This window comes from Coregonus clupeaformis, chromosome 37, assembly GCF_020615455.1.
Source record: "Coregonus clupeaformis isolate EN_2021a chromosome 37, ASM2061545v1, whole genome shotgun sequence".
NCBI classification, from domain to species: Eukaryota; Metazoa; Chordata; class Actinopteri; order Salmoniformes; family Salmonidae; genus Coregonus; species Coregonus clupeaformis.
This window is the reverse complement of record NC_059228.1, coordinates 7,240,781-7,261,676: the sequence shown is the minus strand read 5'-3', so window position 1 is coordinate 7,261,676 and position 20,896 is coordinate 7,240,781. Positions and strand designations below refer to the sequence as shown.

General features: G+C 40.9%; 1 protein-coding gene across 1 annotated transcript; it reads left to right on the top strand.

Annotated features, from left to right (window-relative positions):
* Positions 1–1,521: 1,521 nt before the first annotated feature.
* Positions 1,522–18,218, top strand: si:ch211-117n7.7 (Monoacylglycerol lipase ABHD12-like). Its single transcript, XM_041866329.2, has 13 exons — positions 1,522–1,853; positions 10,617–10,744; positions 10,842–10,947; positions 11,152–11,271; positions 11,361–11,391; positions 11,484–11,529; positions 11,902–12,031; positions 15,266–15,303; positions 15,441–15,520; positions 15,642–15,724; positions 17,144–17,222; positions 17,408–17,532; positions 17,653–18,218. Exons 1-13 carry the CDS (start codon positions 1,768–1,770, stop codon positions 17,678–17,680), a joined length of 1,080 nt encoding a protein of 359 aa, XP_041722263.1. The 5' UTR covers positions 1,522–1,767; the 3' UTR covers positions 17,681–18,218.
* The last annotated feature ends 2,678 nt before the right edge of the window (positions 18,219–20,896 follow it).

Sequence of the window (20,896 nt, the reverse complement as noted above, 5' to 3'; positions counted from 1 at the left end):
GATTTGTGAGCTGTAACTTAGGGGATCCCTTCTCCTGTTATTCAAATACTCATCATCATCATGCAAGGGAGTAGCCTTTATTACAAAAAGCCCCTGGCTACCAGAAATTACATTTAGCAAGTTATGCGCTTTCACACACAAATAAGGTGATTTGAGCCAAAGTGCCTAAAAATGATGGTCAAGAAATAGTTTTCTGACTTCCCCATGATCATTAGTCATGGAGTTCTAATGTATCTGCAATTGTTTGTTCTAATGTATCTGCAAAGCCTTTTTCTGACTTTCTGTTATTCTTTTCAATCCGATTCTTTTCCTCTCGAATTCAATGAGTCAATTTCCCTTGACTTTAGAAATGTATTATTAAAGACTAAAAAAATATTCTGGATCAGGTTTATGACCATATAATAGAAATTAAGCAATTTGGTCAGATGCTCGTAGTCTATCCACGAGACATTGGTAAAGTATTATATTCTAGTGGATTTTATTATATTTTATTCTATATAAGCACATACAAAACATCACATAGAAGTAGTGTAGGCCTACGCCCTACATTATAGGCCATTGGACATTGAAACACAGTGCATCTGTAGCTCCTTTACTGTGATCATAAAACATGGAAACAGATACCAAATCAAATTCCTTATTCATAGGCTTACACTGTAGGTAGCCTACTGAATTGTATATGTGCCATGTGAAAAGATCCCTCTAACAAAATTATTTTACATCCCAATCTAGTGTACAAACTGAAGTATGTAAACGGCCTTTGTGCATTGGGATTGTGTTCTAAGAAAGACTGTTTTCCTTACTTTCAATGATTGCCACACACATTTCTAATTTATAAATTCATAAGGTAGACCCGAGGTGTTCTTGCATGGCTTGTACATAGGTTACTCTGGGTCACTTTAAACCAGCTTTACTCCTCCCTCATTTCCTTATCGTCAACGTGGGAGTACTGTTCTTTCACCCACATCAGAGATGGAAGAGGAAGGGAGACATCCCACACCCTCATTTTTTCTGTTACAATGGAGGTCAATGAACTAAGTAGACCAGACCCAGCTGCTATTGCATTGGTGTCTGTGGGAGAGCCACCCCCTTAAGTAGACAGGAACTGACTTTTCTTAATGGTAAACGGCCTGAGTGAACTGTCTTCATTTATCCACCATCTTTTTGCACATATTATAGATCCTATGAGTTATGCTGCATTCATAACCAATTGGGAAGTGGGAATTTACCACCTTAGAGTTGGAGGGCTCTAGATAGATTAAACATGTTTTCACATGGACATTGCCATTGAGGGCTTAAACCATTTTAAAGTAGTGAACTGGGTGGGACTTCCTATGGGTAAAGGAAGGATCCCATTATTCCATTGGGGTCATCAGAAGCGATCAGCCAATGAATTACACTTCTTAGCAAATATTCCATAACTGTAGGTGGCAGTAAATCGCCATCCTTGGCTTTCTACCTGTTAAAATAACCCACTCTAGGTGGCAGTATTCAACCTTTCAGTTTGTTTACCAACTCATAGAAGCAGTAAAATAAGAAAACAGACTACTTCGAAATGGAGATGGCCTCTCTTTGATCCTCTGTTTACCACATAGGACTGGGAAAAATCAACGGGTTTTATTATCTAGAGTTCTCTATCTAACTCTATGGTGCTAACTTTCCACTTGGCTACAAACGCAGCATCAGACAAAAAAACAGACTTACGGTAGGCGACAAAAGACAAAGTAGTTAGTCACAAAGCCTAGATGTCAATCTAGACGTCTCAGGATGAGGAAGAGGACTGCTGACCGTGACTCCAAGAAGCAGAAGACTGCCGAAGATGAAGCTGGTGTGTCATCGAGTGCGCAGCCGAGGTAAAATTGTGTAAATTATGCTCTCTAGACTAGAGTATAGTCTAGTAAGTAAATAGGCCTGTTAGGAGCTCGCCAGTTTGTAGTCCTAAAAAACAGAAATGAAACCTCAGGTTCGTTCAGCCATTCCTATGGGGGAAATTAATGTTTTGGGGGGATAAACGCCGAATGAAAATAAGGTCTGAGCAGTGGCGATTTTAGCATGTAAATCTTGGTGGGCAAACTCACCTATTGTTTTTTTTTAGAGACATGCCGTCAAAGCCACGACACGACACAACACAACACTAAACAATACGTTAATTGACCTATAACGATGACAAACGGTGCCCACAAACTGTTAGGGGCTACATAATGCTGTCCCAACACGTTACCACTGCTACACCTGGCTATCAGCTGAGCCATGTCTGGCAGCGAAACAGTTCATTCAGCCTCATTTACTGCCTTTTAGAAAAACGTAGCTGATATGGCTGACTTGCTTAAACAAATGTGGTTTCTACTGACAGTTGAGATATACAAACTATGGCATAAGGGGACGACGAGTGGATAAGAGACAATCCGTAATTTTGATTAATACATTAATAAGCGAGCTAGGATGCATGTAGTCAATTAACTATTTGTTCAGCACTTTTGAAATGTACAGCGACAGAATTCAGAACATGGGCCGTTCTTACAGTATTCTCCCTGTACACCAAGTCAGAACCGTAGGATAAATAAAGGGGACATATAAGCAGACAATGAAAGCTCTTACAATATTAAATGGTTACATTTCTCTAAAACAGGCTATAGGCTACATGTGCGCCACCAAGTCAGAACAGTAGGCTAAGTTATGATGGGGAAAGGGACTAAATTATTAGGGTGAGGCACATGGGCTACTAACAGCTTACTGCACAACATACACTTAGCATTACTTTCTTAGCTACAGTATACATATCTCCCTGGCATATTACATCATTTATGCAGCAGCATACAAGACATTTTTGGACTCCCCTTGTTGTGCAGTGCTCACTTGAACAGGAAGGTGGCACGGCGGTCCTTCGTGGGCAAATTGTCATCAAACTTTGTCATCAAAGTCTGGCATTCTCTGGATTTATGGTTCTTTCAAGACAACTGGGAACTCTGGGGGGAAAAAACAAGGTTGAATCATGACATCAGTGATCTTCAGGTCGGAGCTCTAGAAAGAGGCCAGAGTTCCCAACTTGGAATTCCGAGTTGGATGACCGTTCAAAATTCACTGAAGTCTGAGATTTCCCAGTTCAGAGTTTCCAATTGTTTTGAACGCGGCAGAGGTCATGCTGGATTGACAGCATGGCCAATGTTGAATGTTTATCCTTTTAAGCTTGGAAAAGAGACCCTTAACCCCAGACTTGGACCACACTCCCACTCCACTGAATAACAGGCTAGTGATTGCTTTGCAATGCTTGCAGTTAGCCACTGATTCCTTCCAAACCACTCATTGTTGAATTTGCAATTTCCAATTTGTTGTGTAATGTGTATGTCCAATGGCCGATGAGCACCGATACATTTTATCTATAATTTCTCTTCATAACTTCTCTTCATATGACAAGGATTGAAAAGGATTCGTCAGTAGATTGTTGATTTTGAAAGTATGATGTTGACATGGTCAGTCCAATCAAAGCTACGGTAGATATAACGTGATTTGACGTCATTTTATCTGTGGCCAATGACCTTAAGCTTTTTTGGATGGGCACTTCTAGTGTAACTCTATGGCAGCAGCCAAGGGGCTTGAATTTTCGAGCTCTCCCCGTAGATTTTGCGTTGACGTAGTGTCCCCATGAGTGACAGAACACTGGGCCAATCACGGCGCGACTAGAGAACATTTCCAACCCCTACGCTCTGTATTTTCCGCTGGCTGCCCCACCACCACAGAAAGCACTGAGCTAGGCTGAAAAACCTACATTTTGGAGCTGCCTTGCTCAAGAAAGCAAAAAAAGACACCATGTTTGGTGCAGTTTTACTAACTCAATTATTATTTTGTAAATACATTGTTTGCAAACTAATGTGACATGTATTAATGCCAAAATAACATGCAAATCAGGCAAACATGTGGGGCTCAAAACAGGCTCTGCCCCACCTGCCCTGAAATGGGTCGCCACTGGGTCTGAGGTCAACACAGGCTTAGGTGTAGTGGCCTTTTAACCATTTAAATGAGGATCTTCCTGCTATGGTACATGGGTAAGAATGGCTGTCCAACTGTAGACAATAAGAACAGACCCCTACGTAGCCCATGTACAAAGCACTACAAGCTTACTGAGTGACTGCTTCAGAGTACAGCAATATTTTCTGCCACGTATAAATAACCAGACAGAGATTTGCAGACCTTTTGCTAGAAATGTATTTATTTCAATGAACAAAATATCACAAAAGGGGACATGTGCAAAGGCAAACCAGTAAATTACTCACCACCTTAACATATGAATTATAAAATAAGCCAATGGCAAAGAAACCTAAAACAAACATGCAAAATACCCCCAGTAAATTACCCACCAACATAACTTGTGAATAAGAAGGGGAAAAAAATACAGAAAAACATGTTCACCACCAACATCTGTACAAATGTCTTTAGCACACTACAAAAGTTCAACGTCATGTCCCTGACAAATGCAATATGGTTGTCAGGAGGAAGACGCGCCATCCATGGTCCAATGGTGTCAATGAGGGCACTTGCTGGACTATGTCGCCGTTACATTATTTCCGCCACCTGCTGCATAATTTCAGCTTCCAAAGGACTCTCATCGGTCTTCCTCTTCCAGCCACTGGAGCTGGGTCGGGCAGATGGGGCGGAGGTTGATGGAGTGCTGGGTCAGAGAGCGATGGTGCGTCTGGAAGGTGCATTGAGCATTGGTGAAAAGGGCCAGGGAGGTGCTGAGATCGGGGAGATGATGAACCACCTGTTGATGGGCCATCGGGCCTCTGCTCGGTCTCTTGGCTGTCCACAACGCCATCCCCCCTCCAACACCTACAAGCAGATGGAGAACACATTCGAATACATTGCAAGCAATCTTAACATCTCCATGAGCTCCTTTGAGTTAAACATGCTCACACAAAACATACTCACCTCCTCAGACAGACGCTGCTCAAAACTGAGAGGGACATACAGTGCATTCGGGAAGTATTCAATCAATCAATTTTATTTTATATAGCCCTTCTTACATCAGCTAATATCTCGAAGTGCTGTACAGAAACCCAGCCTAAAACCCCAAACAGCTAGTAATGCAGGTGTAGAAGCACGGTGGCTAGGAAAAACTCCCTAGAAAGGCGAAAGCCTAGGAAGAAACCTAGAGAGGAACCAGGCTATGAGGGGTGGCCAGTCCTCTTCTGGCTGTGCCGGGTGGAGATTATAACAGAACCATGCCAAGATGTTCAAAAATGTTCATAAGTGACAAGCATGGTCAAATAATAATCAGGAATAAATCTCAGTTGGCTTTTCATAGCCGATCATTAAGAGTTGAAAACAGCAGGTCTGGGACAGGTAGGGGTTCCATAACCGCAGGCAGAACAGTTGAAACTGGAATAGCAGCAAGGCCAGGCGGACTGGGGACAGCAAGGAGTCACCACGGCCGGTAGTCCCGACGTATGGTCCTAGGGCTCAGGTCTCTCAGTTGGCTTTTCATGGCCGATCATTAAAGAGTTGAAAACAGCAGGTCTGGGACAGGTAGGGGTTTCGTAGTCGCAGGCAGAACAGTTGAAACTGGAATAGCAGCAAGGCCAGGCGGACTGGGGACAGCAAGGTGTCATCATGCCCGGTAGTCCTGACGTATGGTCCTAGGGCTCAGGTTCTCAGAGAGAAAGAGAGAACGAGAGAATTAGAGAGAGCATACTTAAATTCACACAGGACACTGGATAAGACAGGAGAAGTACTCCAGGTATAACCAACTAACCCCAGCCCCCGACACATAAACTACTGCAGCATAAATACTGGAGGCTGAGACAGGAGCGGTCCGGAGACACTGTGGCCCCATCCGAAGAAACCCCGGACAGGGCCAAACAGGAAGGATATAACCCCACCCACTCCGCCAAAGCACAGCCCCCGCACCACTAGAGGGATATCCCCAACCACCAACTTACAATCCTGAGACAAGGCCGAGTATAGCCCACAGAGGTCTCACCACAGCACAAACCAAGGGGCGCCAACCCAGACAGGAAGATCACGTCAGTAACTCAACCCACTCAAGTGACGCACCCTCCCAGGGACGGCATGAAAGAGCACCAGCAAGCCAGTGACTCAGCCCCTGCAACAGGGTTAGAGGCAGAGAACCCCAGTGGAGAGGGGAACCGGCCCGGCAGAGACAGCAAGGGCTGTTCGTTGCTCCAGCCTTTCCGTTCACCTTCACACTCCTGGGCCAGACTACACTCAATCATATGACCTACTGAAGAGATAAGTCTTCAGTAAAGACTTAAAGGTTGAGACCGAGTCTGCGTCTCTCACATGGGTAGGCAGACTGTTCCATAAAAATGGAGATATATAGGAGAAAGCCCTGCCTCCCGCTGTTTGCTTAGAAATTCTAGGGACAATTAGGAGGCCTGCGTCTTGTGACCGTAGCGTACGTATTGGTATGTACGGCAGGACCAACTCGGAAAGATAGGTAGGAGCAAGCCCATGTAATGCTTTATAGGTTAACAGTAAAACCTTGAAAACAGCCCTTGCCTTAACAGGAAGCCAGTGTAGGGAAGCTAGCACTGGAGTAATATGATCAAATTTCTTGGTTCTAGTCAGGATTCTAGCAGCCGTATTTAGCACTAACTGAAGTTTATTTAGTGCTTTATCCGGGTAGCCGGAAAATAGAGCATTGCAGTAGTCTAACCTAGAAGTAACAAATGCATGGATTAATTTTTCTGCATCATTTTTGGACAGAAAATTTCTGATTTTTGCAATGTTACGTAGATGGAAAAAAGCTGTCCTTGAAACAGTCTTGATATGTTCGTCAAAAGAGAGATCAGGGTCAAGAGTAACACCGAGGTCCTTCACAGTTTTATTTGAGACGACTTTACAACCATCTAGATGAATTGTCAGATTTAACAGAAGATCTCTTTGTTTCTTGGGACCTAGAACAAGCATCTCTGTTTTGTCCGAGTTTAAAAGTAACTCGGACAAAACAGACCCCTTGACTTTTTCCACATTTTGTTACGTTATAGCCTTACTCTAAAATTGCTTTTTTTAATGTTATCAATCTACACACAATACCCCATAATGACAAAGCAAAAACAGCTTTTTAGAAATTTTTGCAAATATATATGAAAAAAAAACAACTGAAATATCACATTTACATACAGTGAGGGAAAAAAGTATTTGATCCCCTGCTGATTTTGTACGTTTGCCCACTGACAAAGACATGATCAGTCTATAATTTTAATGGTAGGTTTATTTGAACAGTGAGAGACAGAATAACAACAACAAAATCCAGAAAAACGCATGTAAAGAAATTTATGAATTGATTTGCATTTTAATGAGGGAAATAAGTATTTGACCCCTCAGCAAAACATGACTTAGTACTTGGTGGCAAAACCCTTGTTGCCAATCACAGAGGTCAGACGTTTCTTGTAGTTGGCCACCTGGTTTGCACACATCTCAGGAGGGATTTTGTCCCACTCCTCTTTGCAGATCTTCTCCAAGTCATTAAGGTTTCGAGGCTGACGTTTGGCAACTCGAACCTTAAGCTCCCTCCACATATTTTCTATGGGATTAAGGTCTGGAGACTGGCTAGGCCACTCCAGGACCTTAATGTGCTTCTTCTTGAGCCACTCCTTTGTTGCCTTGGCCGTGTGTTTTGGGTCATTGTCATGCTGGAATACCCATCCACGACCCATTTTCAAATGCCCTGGCTGAGGGAAGGAGGTTCTCACCCAAGATTTGACGGTAAATGGCCCCGTCCATCGTCCCTTTGATGCGGTGAAGTTGTCCTGTCCCCTTAGCAGAAAAACACCCACAAAGCATAATGTTTCCATCTCCATGTTTGACGGTGGGGATGGTGTTCTTGGGGTCATAGGCACCATTCCTCCTCCTCCAAACACGGCGAGTTGAGTTGATGCCAAAGAGCTCCATTTTGGTCTCATCTGACCACAACACTTTCACCCAGTTCTCCTCTGAATCATTCAAATGTTCATTGGCAAACTTCAGACGGGCATTTATATGTGCTTTCTTGAGCAGAGGGACCTTGCGGGCGCTGTAGGATTTCGGATTTCAGTCCTTCACGGCGTAGTGTGTTACCAATTGTTTTCTTGGTGACTATGGTCCCAGCTGCCTTGAGATCATTGACAAGATCCTCCCGTGTAGTTCTGGGCTGATTCCTCACCGTTCTCATGATCATTGCAACTCCACGAGGTGAGATCTTGCATGGAGCCCCAGGCCGAGGGAGATTGACAGTTCTTTTGTGTTTCTTCCATTTGCGAATAATCGCACCAACTGTTGTCACCTTCTCACCAAGCTGCTTGGCGATGGTCTTGTAGCCCATTCCAGCCCTGTGTAGGTCTACAATCTTGTCCCTGACATACTTGGAGAGCTCCTTGGTCTTGGCCATGGTGGAGAGATTGGAATCTGATTGATTGATTGCTTCTGTGGACAGGTGTCTTTTTTATACAGGTAACAAGCTGAGATTAAGAGCACTCCCTTTAACAGTGTGCTCCTAATCTCAGCTCGTTACCTGTATAAAAGACACCTGGGAGCCAGAAATCTTTCTGATTGAGAGGGGGTCAAATACTTATTTCCCTAATTAAAATGCAAATCAATTTATAACATTTCTTACATGCATTTTTCTGGATTTTGTTGTTGTTATTCTGTCTCTTACTGTTCAAATAAACCTACCATTACAATTATAGACTGATCATTTCTTTGTCAGTAGGCAAACGTACAAAATCAGCAGGGGATCAAATACTTTTTTCCCTCACTGTAAGTATTCAGACCCTTTACTCAGTACTTTGTTGAAGCACCTTTGGCAGCAATTCCAGCCTCGAGACTTCTTGGGTATGACGCTACAAGCTTGGCACACCTCTATTTCGGGAGTTTCTCCCATTCTTCTCTGCAGATTGTCTCAAGCTCTGTCAGGTTGGATGGGGAGCGTCGCTGCACAGCTATTTTCAGGGCTCCAGAGATGTTCAATCGGGTTCAAGTCCGGCCTCTGGCTGGGCCACTCAAGGACATTCAGAGACTTGTCCCAAAGCCACTCCTGCGGTGTCTTGGCTGTGTTCTTAGGGTCGTTGTCCTGTTGGAAGGTGAACCTTCACCCCAGTCTGAGGTCCTGAGCGCTCTGGAGCAGGTTTTAATCAAGGATCTCTCTGTACTTTGCTTTGTTCATCTTTGGTGGAGTGCTGCAGAGATGGTTGTCCTTCTGGAAGTTTCTCCAATCTCAACAGAGGAACTCTGGAGCTCTGTCAGAGTGACCGTCGGGTTCTTGGTCACCTCCCTTACCAAGGCCCTTCTCCCCTGATTGCTCAGTTTGTCTAGGAAGAGTCTTGGTGGTTCCAAACTTCTTCCATTTAAGAATGGTGGAGGCCACTGTATTCTTGGGGACCTTCAATGCTGCAGACATTTTTTGGTACCCTTTCCTAGATCTGTGCCTCGACACAATCCTGTCTCGGAGCACTACTGACAATTCCTTTGACCTCATGGCTTGGTTTTTGTTCTGACATGCACTGTCAACTGTGGGACCTTTTATATAGACCGGTGTGTGCCTTTCCAAATCATGTCCAATCAATTGAATTTACCACAGGTGGACTCCAATCAAGTTGTAGAAACATCTCAAGGATGATCAATGGAAACAGGATGCACCTGAGCTCAATTTCTCATAGCAAAGGGTCTGAATACTTATGTAAATAAGGTATTTCAGTTTTAAAAAATACATAAATTAGCAAACATTTCTAAAAACCTGTTTTTGCTTTGTCATTATGGGGTATAGTGTGTAGATTGATGGGGGAAAAATAATTTAATCAATTTTAGAATAAGGCTGTAACGTAACAAAGTGGAAAAAGTAAAGGTGTCTGAATACTTTCCGAATGCACTGTAATTGCGTGTAGCGACAGTCGAAATAAAAGCAAACGTGCAAGTACTGTGGCAGTAGGAGCATGTCCATTGCTTCCGTGTTCATAAATACCATAAGGGTTGTGATGTAGACACACTTCTGTTGCAAAACTACCTCAATACTGCCCCCCAAGTCTGCGCAAGTAACTATACGCTGCGTTCCAAATTTCATGGGGAGCTCATGTATGTACAAGGAGCAGCCCATTTTGTGACTTAAAATGACACTGCGACACTCCGTCGGCTGTTTGCGTAGACAGTGTAGAGTCCTTTTATGAGATCTTATTAGTTTTGTTCTATCAGATAATATCAGTCAGCTAACATGACCTTTATGAATTATGAAGCCTTTCTGTGCTTATTTTGATGACAAATGCTTCAAAAATCAAAAAAGTGATGTTAATTTTCAACTATCTCATAGAACAAAACGTATAAGATCTTCTAAGCCTGTGTTTGCCACAGGCCTTATTTTCTGCGTTCATCCAAAAACCCTACAAAAAGCCCATTTATTTCTCCGTAGGCTTTGGCCAATGAGCCATTGCGGAGTTAGTCTCCATTAGCGCCTACAAAAAGACCCCATTACTATTGCTCCCTGTTATTGACCTAAAAAGCGCTTCAATGCCAATATCCAGTAAGATCCGCTGACACAGCATGGACCTTTGTCATTGCAATGTTGATACTTTTTGTCTTGCATTTGGGGAAGTGATGATGCTTTCTCTCTCTCTCTCTCTCTCTCTCAGACCTAGCTCCCGTTTGCTGTGGTGGTTCAAAAGAGGTCTCCTGGCCGTATGTGTCATTTATGTTTCTGTGCCTTTCATGATGCGACTGTTCCCTGACATCATAAAACACCTGGTGTATTCTCACAGAGGTGAGTGTAAGCTAATCATGAGAATTATCCAAAATACTGGACAAATCAGGAATAACAAATCATAAAACTTATAGTCTGTTTCTCTCCTTGTTTTTAGTCAGGGTCCCATTCTTTGTCAACCTTAGCCAGCCAGCTGACCTGTCTCTTAACCACACAGTGAACATGTACCTTCAATCTGAGCAAGGGATCTCATTGGGTGTATGGTGAGTAGGCTTTCTCCAGGTTACTTTGTGAGTATGGTAATTTAGCCTAATTACCTTACTTCGGAAGTACACTCACTGCCACTGGACAGTGTAGCTTTATAAAGACAGCATTGAACTTTATACATCAAAGTCTATACATCGTCCCTTCCACTTGTCACTTCCTAATGTTACTTACAAGTGTTGTCACTGTACAATATCTTCAAGGCACACAGTCCCTGAAAGTCAGTGGAAGGAGGCACAGGGAAAGGATTTGGAATGGTACCAAGATTCTTTGGGAGCTGGAATTCCGATTATCATTTATCTTCATGGCAATGGAGGCACAAGGTAGCAAGAACAATGGATTCCTGTACAATAAAATTGCAAATGGCCACTGTTCTCACTTTGAATCTAAAAGTACACATTCTTTCAAACAGGGCAGCAAGTCACCGTGTGGGAGTAATAAATGTAAGTGACTGTCGACTACATCAAAAGTTACTTCAACATGGCAGAATTACATTGGTGATTGATAAATTGGTGATTGGCCTTTGTGTCCACAGGTGCTGAGTTCAATAGGTTACCATGTTTTGGCTTTGGACTACAGAGGTTGGTTATACTTACATTTGACTAGACTGTTGAAACATATATGCTTTATTTATTTAGTCTGAATAAATTATAATAATCATTACACATATCCTTGATAACCTAGCATTAGTCAACATTTTGTGGTGAGACAGTGTTATTTCACCTTGCTTGCTGTAAAGAGACTCCGATAACCAACTCCCATTTCCTAATACTGCAGTAGAGCTTACCTCACCCTCTGTTGTGGGTTGCCTGTGACTGCCCCCTTGTGGTCATATACAAATCAGTGTACAACTCTGCATCAAGTTTACAGCAGACAGACATGATATGATAGGCCTATACATAGTCTAGTATGTTTGCATAATGTACAGACATTGATATAAGAAACTCTAACAGGTTTTGGGGACTCCACCGGAGAGCCCACTGAAGTTGGTCTCACCACTGACACCCTCTACTTGTACCAGTGGGTAAAAGCCCGCAGTGGGAGCAGTCTGGTGGTATTATGGGGACACTCCCTTGGCACTGGGTGAGTGACCAAACGTGTGCCTTCAGGTGGATGGTTCAGTTTGTAGAGATGAGATAAGCGAGTGGAAATGATTATTTATATCAATGCACAGCAGACCTGGGCAAAAAATAGTTGTATTTTGAAGTTTATTTGAATATACTAACTTTTCAAATACTTGAGGTAGTCTAATATAGTTTATATAGAGTTTCAACTAAAAGGCAACTATTTTCTTTGATATTCAAATACAGGTCTAAAAAACCCAAATAATATTTGAAAGTATTTTGAATACCTCTCAGAAAACCACATTTATATTTGAAGGTATTTGAAAAAAATATATGTATTTGATGAAGAACAGTTAGTTGAATTAGTCTAAATATATCATCATTAGCACATGGTCTGGAGTGCTCTTAATATAGCTTATAGCCTAGAATTAAATACATGAGGGACATGGAATCAATCACCTCAACATTAGAGTAGAGCACTTTTGCAGCTTCAAAATGACTAACAAAGTATTTTCATAATGAGTGAGACAAAGTAATACAGTAACACTTAACATCAAGTTATTATACATGTGTAGTACTAGTGCCTTTGTGATTATTACAATAGCAACATTGTTGTTACATAGGACTTTGGAAATTGCTTTATAATTGCATAATAATGGCGTTATTACTTAAGTGGAATAAGGAACAGTCACTATTCCTCTTGTGTACAGTAGAACACAAAAACTCTCAGCTCATTGCTATGCAATTAAAATGCAATTAAAGTATTATGTAACAACATGTTAATAAAATGTTGCTCTAGTAAGTGTCGAAAGGAAACAAAATATCCCAAAACAGCCTTCTTGAATCAACTACAGCCAAGGTAGGTGGAAAATCACGTTAGTTTGTATTCTGAGTAAAGTTCAGAGTAAAGTATCCCTTTTTAAAGATGGTATAGTGTGTGTTTGAAATAAGAACCATTCCCCTCAGATGGACAAAGACGTTCAAAGTTATTTTTGCTAAGCATCCAACTTGCTGTTTGCAATGTTTGCAAAAAATGCCTTTGAATTTCTCTTCAGTATTTTCAGGTATCATAAAATGAATTGCTGCTTAAACCTTTTCAGTGGCACGTTGAAAGAGCCACACAGTAGTTGAGCATCACAACTTATTTATACATATGTACTAAATATAATTGGTTAATTGGTTTGACTTGATTATGTACACCCGAGGCAATGGACGTTCAGGAGAATTTACATTTACAGAATGTTCAGATAGAAATGTATTGTGTAGATCAAAAATGATTGTCAGATTGGAATAGTATAGGAGATTCATTCTATTTCTATATGCAGTTTCATACAACCGTGCCATTAGTTAAAGGCAGCCAATCCAATAGTTTCTGAAAAGTAGTCACTTCCTGAGATTTGTATTCAAATAGTTGTAGTCACCTCCAAAGTAACTATTTATTCCCCCCAAAATAGTTACTTTCTACAAAGCATATACTATACAGTGCATTCAGAAAGTATTTAGACCCCTTCCCTTTTTCCACCTTTTGTTACGTTACAGCCGTATTCTAAAATTGATTAAATAAAACATTTTCTTCATCAATCTACACAGAATACCCCATAATGACAAAGCGAAAACCGGTTTGTCATTATTAAAAATAGTAGAGTGGCCAGACAGAAGCCATTCCACAGTAAAAGGCACATGACAGCCTGCTTGGAGTTTGCCAAAAGGCACCTTAAGGACTCTCAGACCATGAGAAACAAGATTCTCTGGTCTGATGAAACCAAGATTGAACTCTTTGGCCCAATGCCAAGCATCATATCTGGAGTAAACCAGGCACCATCCCTACGGTGAAGCATGGTGGTGGCAGCATCATGCTGTGGGGATGTTTTTCAGCGGCAGGGACTGGAAGACTAGTCAGGATCGAGGGAAAGATGAACGGAGTAAAGTACAGAGAGATCTTTGATGAAAACCTGCTCCAGAGCGCTCAGGGTGCTTCAACAAAGTACTGAGTAAAGGGTCTGAATACTTATGTAAATGTAATAGTTCCGTTTGTAATTTTTAATACATTTGCAAAAATGCTTGGTCATTATGGGGTATTGTGTGTAGATTGATGAGGGGGGGAAAAACAATTGAATTTCAAAGTAAGGCTATAACATAACAAAATGTGGAAAAAGTCAAGGGGTCTAAATACTTTCCGAATGCACTGTAGTTATCCCAGATCTGATGCACAGTTGCACACAATTGAGGGGTGGAAGTCACAAAAAATCTAATGAAACAAGCAAGCTTTAAATAAAACTATACACTGCAGTATCTTAAATGAACAATGTTCTGCTTTCAAATCAAACAAATATCAGTTAAATCATATGACCACGATTCGAATCATGAAAAGCCTAACAGTCAAATGAAATGCACGTCTCATGTAATGTAATTGGGGTGTAAGGCAAAGGTACAGATGTAGGATCACTCTTGGTGCTGAGAATTTTCCTGCACGGCAGGAAATGCAAACTTGTAGTGTATGTTGAGTTTTAAAAAGGCTTCTAAAGTTCGTAATTTCCACTTTGATATTTCAGACTTCATTTGACTTAATGAAAAATGTATCAACCCCTAGGAAAATGTCCATTTAATTATAATCCACATAATAATTCACATTTCCTGGATTGCATGGTTATTTTCCTGCTGTAGGAAACTGGCTCAAATGACGATCCTTCATCTGTAAAGGTAATCAAAGGTAATATTGTGTGTTACTGAATAAGCAAACAAAATATTACATTTGATTACTTGTACCTTGATTAACTTGACCTGTACCTGTATTACCTTTGCCTTACATTCCAAATAGATATGTATTTCATTCCACTGGTAGGCTTTTCATGATTTTAAATCGTATTATATTTAACTGTTTGAGCAAGGCACTTAACCCTCATTTTCTCTAGGGGCGCCATACTACTATGGCTGACCCTGTAAAAAAACAACACATTTCACTGCACCTATCTGGTGTATGTGACAAAAACATTTATTTTTAATTAACACTTATTTGTTTAATTTGTTGCTTGATCCACCCCTCATACACAATATATATATTTGTGAGATGTTTAAGTTATTAGAGAATGTCACCACTACTACTACTACTACTACTACTTATCTACCACCACTAATGGTGATGATTGATTTGAAATACTCCAATCAATGATTAGATATGACAGAACATTTTGACAGTGACTCAGAGTATGAGACATGATCAGTAAACACCATTTTACCCCTCATCTGTGTACAGAGTGGCCACTAATACTGCAGTCAAACTAATGGAACAAGGTAGGCTTTATTGAACCCATTCAACTTTAATATTTTATACCCTCTAGTTACAGTACAATACACATTTCATGAATGTTTTTTGTGTGACTCAGTTCATGGAAGCTGACTTGATATACTTAAGTTTTTGCTTTTATCAGGGATTGTTGTTGATGGTGTGATCATTGAGGGAGCATACACCAACATTCGACAGGAAGGTGCCCATCATCCGTTTGGCTGGGTAAGACTCACATCCTCTCCTCTCCATGGAGATGCGGTACATCTTAAAATGCCATGATTTTGTATTCATTCATGTACTAAACTATACTTGTCTTCATGTTTAATTTTCCTTGTGTCCTCAGTTTTATTGGACGTTCCCAGGTTTTGAGTACTTTTTCCTGGACACAATGGCAGAAAACAATGTCATCTTCCCTAATGATGAAAAGTACGTATTTTCTCGATTTAGATTCAGATTATTATTTTATTTTTTACATTTATTTTGCTTTATTCAACTTTTCTGTGTAGTTATCATCCTTTATTTTGAGGTTAAAAGGTTTGCAATATGCGGAGGTTATAAGGTTTGCAATATGCTGTATCAAATCAAAATAACTGCTACAGTGCCTTCAGAAATTATTCACACCCCTTGACTTTTTCCACATTTTGTTGTGTTACAGCCTGAATTTAAAATGGATTAAATTGAGATTTTATGTCACTGATCTACACACAATACCCCATAATGTCAAAGTGGAATAATGTTTTTACAATATTTTACAAATTAATTACAAATGAAAAGCTGAAATGTCTTGAGTCAATAAGTATTCAACCCTTTGTTATGGCAAGCCTAAATAAGTTCAGGAGTAAAAATGTGCTTAACAAGTCACATAATAAGTTCCATGGACTGTGTGTGCAATAACAGTGTGTAATGTCATTTTTTATGTGACTACCTCATCTCTGTGAATTGCAAACACAGATTCAACCACAAAGACCAGGGAGGTTTTTCAATTTCTCGCAAAGAAGGGCACCCATTGGTAGATGGGGAAAAAAAAAAGCAGACATTGAATATCCCTTTGAGCATGGTGAAGTTATTAATTACACTTTGGATGGTGTATCAATACATCCAGTCACTACAAAGATACATGCGTCCTTCCGAACTCAGTTGCCGGAGAGGAAGGAAACCGCTCAGGGATTTCACCATGATGCCAATGGTGACTTTAAAACAGTTACAGAGTTTAATGGCTGTGATAGAAGAAAACTGACTATGGATCAACAACATTTGAGTTACTCCACAATACTAACCTAAATGACAGAGTGAAAAGAAGGAAGCCTGTACAGAATAAAAATATTCCAAAACATGCATCCTGTTTGCAATGAGGCACTAAAGTAAAACTGCAAAAAATGTGGCAAAGAAATGAACTTCATGTCCTGAATACAAAGCGTTATGTTTGGGGCAAATCCAACACATCACTAAGTACCACTCTTCATATTTTCAAGCATGGGTGGTGGCTTCATCATGTTATGGGTATACTTGTCATTGGCAAGGACTAGGGAGTAAAAAAACAAACAAACTATTCTAACATGTATTGACTCAGGGGTGTGAATACTTATGTAAATTAGATATTTCTGTATTTAATTTTCAAATACATTTGCTAACATTTCTAAAAACATGTTTTCACTTCATTATGGGGTATTGTGTGTAGATGGGTGAGAGAAATGTTGAATTCAGGCTTTAACACAACAAAATGTGGAATAGGTCAAGGGGTATGAATACTTTCTGAATGCACTGCAACCAAATGTGTTTGAGAATCGTTCTGAGAGATTGAGGTTGACTGTTCATGAAAAGTGATGTTTCACCATCTCTCCACAGCTTGAAGAGGATGAGGAGTCGTCTTCTGATCCTTCATGCAGAGGATGACCACATAGTGCCCATCCACATGGCACAGCAGGTGTGGAATGATACTTTTACTGTAACTAACAATCATTTCTCGATTGTGATCTGTCCATAGTATCCCAAGCAACATTTTTGATATTATCTGTATGGGTTGAATGACTATATCAAGAAGAGTTCCTGGAAACATGATATTTACAGTAAAGGAAGTTTCCACCCCTAATACTTTGTGTTCCGATCAAGCTGTATGAAATAGCACAGAGTGCACAGAACTCGGAGAATCAGGTAAAGATGATACCGTTCGCCGGAGCCCTTGGGTACCTTCACAATGGATTATACAAAGACCCTCGCCTGCCAGACATCATCCGGTTAGAAAATCTTGTCAACTCTTCAGTTGCCATTTCTATTTGGCAAAAATTGCAATTCTGATTCTAAATTGTTTTATTCTAACAAGAATCGTAAAAATATTTCCATCCATATCGTTACAGGGAATTTGTACATACATTGGCCCCCTAATCCAGTGACCTATGCAGAAGAGCCTTTGGACATCAAGTGTTTCAACATAACTAGAGGACTGCAAATCCTAGATGCACAGTTTGCACATAAATGTGTCTCTTTACCTTATGGCAAATCAATAGGGTAAACCTCAATCACATGGTCCAATCATTGACCTAATATCAGATAAAAGTTACATTGTTAGGAATGTAAAGCACTTACTTAGCCGAAAGGACTGGGGAGGGAGAGAGTCTGAGGTCCAGCTCTGGGCTGAGAGGTCCAATGCATTATTATCTAGCTATAGCCTATGTGCAAATTACAAAACTTCTGAGATGGAACCAATGAATTTGTTGACTGTCAGTATGTTGCCTTTCTATGAATGATAAATGTGAAGAATGATGACTAATCAATGTTTAAAGTGTCAAGCTTAGGTGAAATCTTTGAGTTGATTACAGAAAGGTTACTGCTGTAAACTTTTATTTTTGGCTAGTATTATCCCCAGATTCCAAAATCATGTTTGCAAGTACAAATAAAACCTGATCAACGCTCATGAATCTTACTCCATGACTCATGCGCGCTTTGTTGACTATGAACTTGCTCGTTTACCCGACCGTGGGACAGACTACCCACTGGGAAAAAACTGGTTGAATCAACATTGTTCCCATGTCATTTCAACCAAAAAATTCAATGTGATGATGTTGAATCAACATGGAAAACTGATTTAGATTTGCAAAAAGTCATACATGTAAGGGAATTTTGTTAATTTTTTTAACCCAAATCCAATGACTGGGTGAAATTGTTTGTTGATTTCAGGTTGAATTCACTTTAGTTGACAACACAACCAAATGTAAATCAAAACTAGATGTTGAACTGACGTCTGTGCTCAGTGGGAATGTTTGTTTCCACATTCGAGACACTGACTATTGCCTACACAGACAAGGCCTTCCCACCAGCAATTCTACACAGTTTGGCATTGAGCTGAGAAACAATTTTGCAGTTTTAAAGCTAATTTCCTGCAATTCTATGTATTCTGTGTTCCCCTGCTCAAACATTACAACAAAATCAATGGGCATGTACTCTGAATGCACGATTTTTGGAATTTTCGATTCTCCAAGAATGTCTAGCTTTTATTTGTTTGTTAGTTCTCAAAGATGGTATTATTTTAAGAAATTTACACTTAGATGGCCAGCTTAACAAATTTCTATGCAGAAAAAAAAACGATTTAGCTCTCACAAACAACACTGTAGCTCAGCCCCGTTAATCACAGACTAATGGTTGGTATCTACGGATGCAGAAGAAATAGACTAATCCAATTAGTCTATTTCAGAAGTCTATAGCTCAAACAAACAATGTTTAAAAGGGGTTGGAAGTCCAAAATGAGCCGGCGTTACGGTGGGACTCATTTTAAATGACCTATCCTGATTTGTCAGACACTTGCTGAAAAACTTTAATGAGCAAGCCTTCCTTCAGGACCTCAAATCAAATGTTATTTGTCACATGCGCCGAATACAACAGTGAAATGCTTACTTACAAGCTCTTAACCAACAATGCAGTTTTAAGAAAAACAAGTGTTAAGTAAACAATAGGTAAGTAAAAAATTTAAGCAGTAAAATAACATTAGTGAGGCTATATACAGGGGGTACTGGTACAGAGTCAACGTGCGGGGGAACCGGTTAGTTGAGGTAATATGTACATGTAGGTATAGTTAAAGTGACTGCATAGATGGTAAACATAGAGTAGTAGCAGCAGCGTGAGGGGGTTGGGGGCAATGAAAATAGTGATTAGCTGTTCAGGGGTCTTATGGCTTGGGGGTAGAAGCTGTTAAGAAGCCTTTTGGACCTAGACCTGGTGGTCCGGTACCACTTGCCATGTGGTAGCAGAGAGAACAGTCTATGACTATGGCCTCTGTAAATTACATTTACATTTTAGTCATTTAGCAGACGCTCTTATCCAGAGCGACTTACAGTTAGTGAGTGCATACATTATTATTATTATATATATTTTTTCATACTGGCCCCCCGTGGGAATCGAACCCACAACCCTGGCGTTGCAAACGCCATGCTCTACCAACTGAGCTACATCCCTGCCGGCCATTCCCTCCCCTACCCTGGACGACGCTGGGCCAATTGTGCGCCGCCCCATGGGTCTCCCGGTCGCGGCCGGCTACGACAGAGCCTGGATTCAAACCAGGATCTCTAGTGGCACAGCTAGCACTGCAGTGCCTTAGACCACTGCGCCACTCGGGAGGTTAATTGGTATAGAATCAGCTTGATCCCCTCTGTCGAAGATGCTTAGACCTAATTTTTAAAAAATCTTTCAGTGGTATTGTTAACAAGCACACCCCCATAAAGAAAATGTGTATTAAAAACAGGTTCAGGCCCTGGTTTGACCGTGATCTGGCAGCATTACACCACCTCAAGAACACCTTTTGGCGAAAGGCTCAGAACACAAAAACTCAGGCTGACTGGCTGTTGTTCGGGCAAATGAGAAATAAGCGCACTCAGGCTATCTGGAAGGCCAACGTTAGTAACTTTAAGGAGCAGTTCTCTCTCTGTGGGTCTGACCCCAAGAAGTTCTGGAAGACGGTGAGAGACCTGGAGAATTAACCCCCCTCCTCACAGCTGCCCATGTCCATTAATGTTGATGATGTGGTTGTAACTGACAAGGAGCACATGGCTGAGCTCTTTAATCACCACTTCATTAAGTCAGGATTTCTATTTCACTCAGCCACACCTCATTGCCCGTCCAACACTTCCTCATCTCCCAGCCCTTCTGATGCGACTAGCCCTAATGCTCCTCCCTCTTTTTCCCATGCCCAGCTTCTCCCTGCAGGCGGTCAACAGAGTCTGAGGTGCTAAAGGAGCTCCATAAATGTGACACACAAAAAAACATCTAGGTCATATGGTTTAGATCCTATGTTCTTTAAGGTTGCAGCCTCTATCATCGCTGAGCCTATCTCTCACCTTTTTAACCTGTCTCTCCTCTCTGGGGAGGTTCCCAGTGCTTCAAAGGCAGCCACGGTACATCCTTTATTTAAAAGGGGAGATCAAACTGATCGTAACTGTTATAGGCCAATTTCTATCTTGCCCTGTTTATCAAAAGTGTTGGGAAAAACATGTAAATAATCAACTGATTAGCTTTCTTGATGTCTATAGTATTCCCTCTGGTACACAATCTGGTTTCCGCTCAGGTTATGGATGTGTCACTGCCACCTTAAAGGCCCTAAATGATGTCACC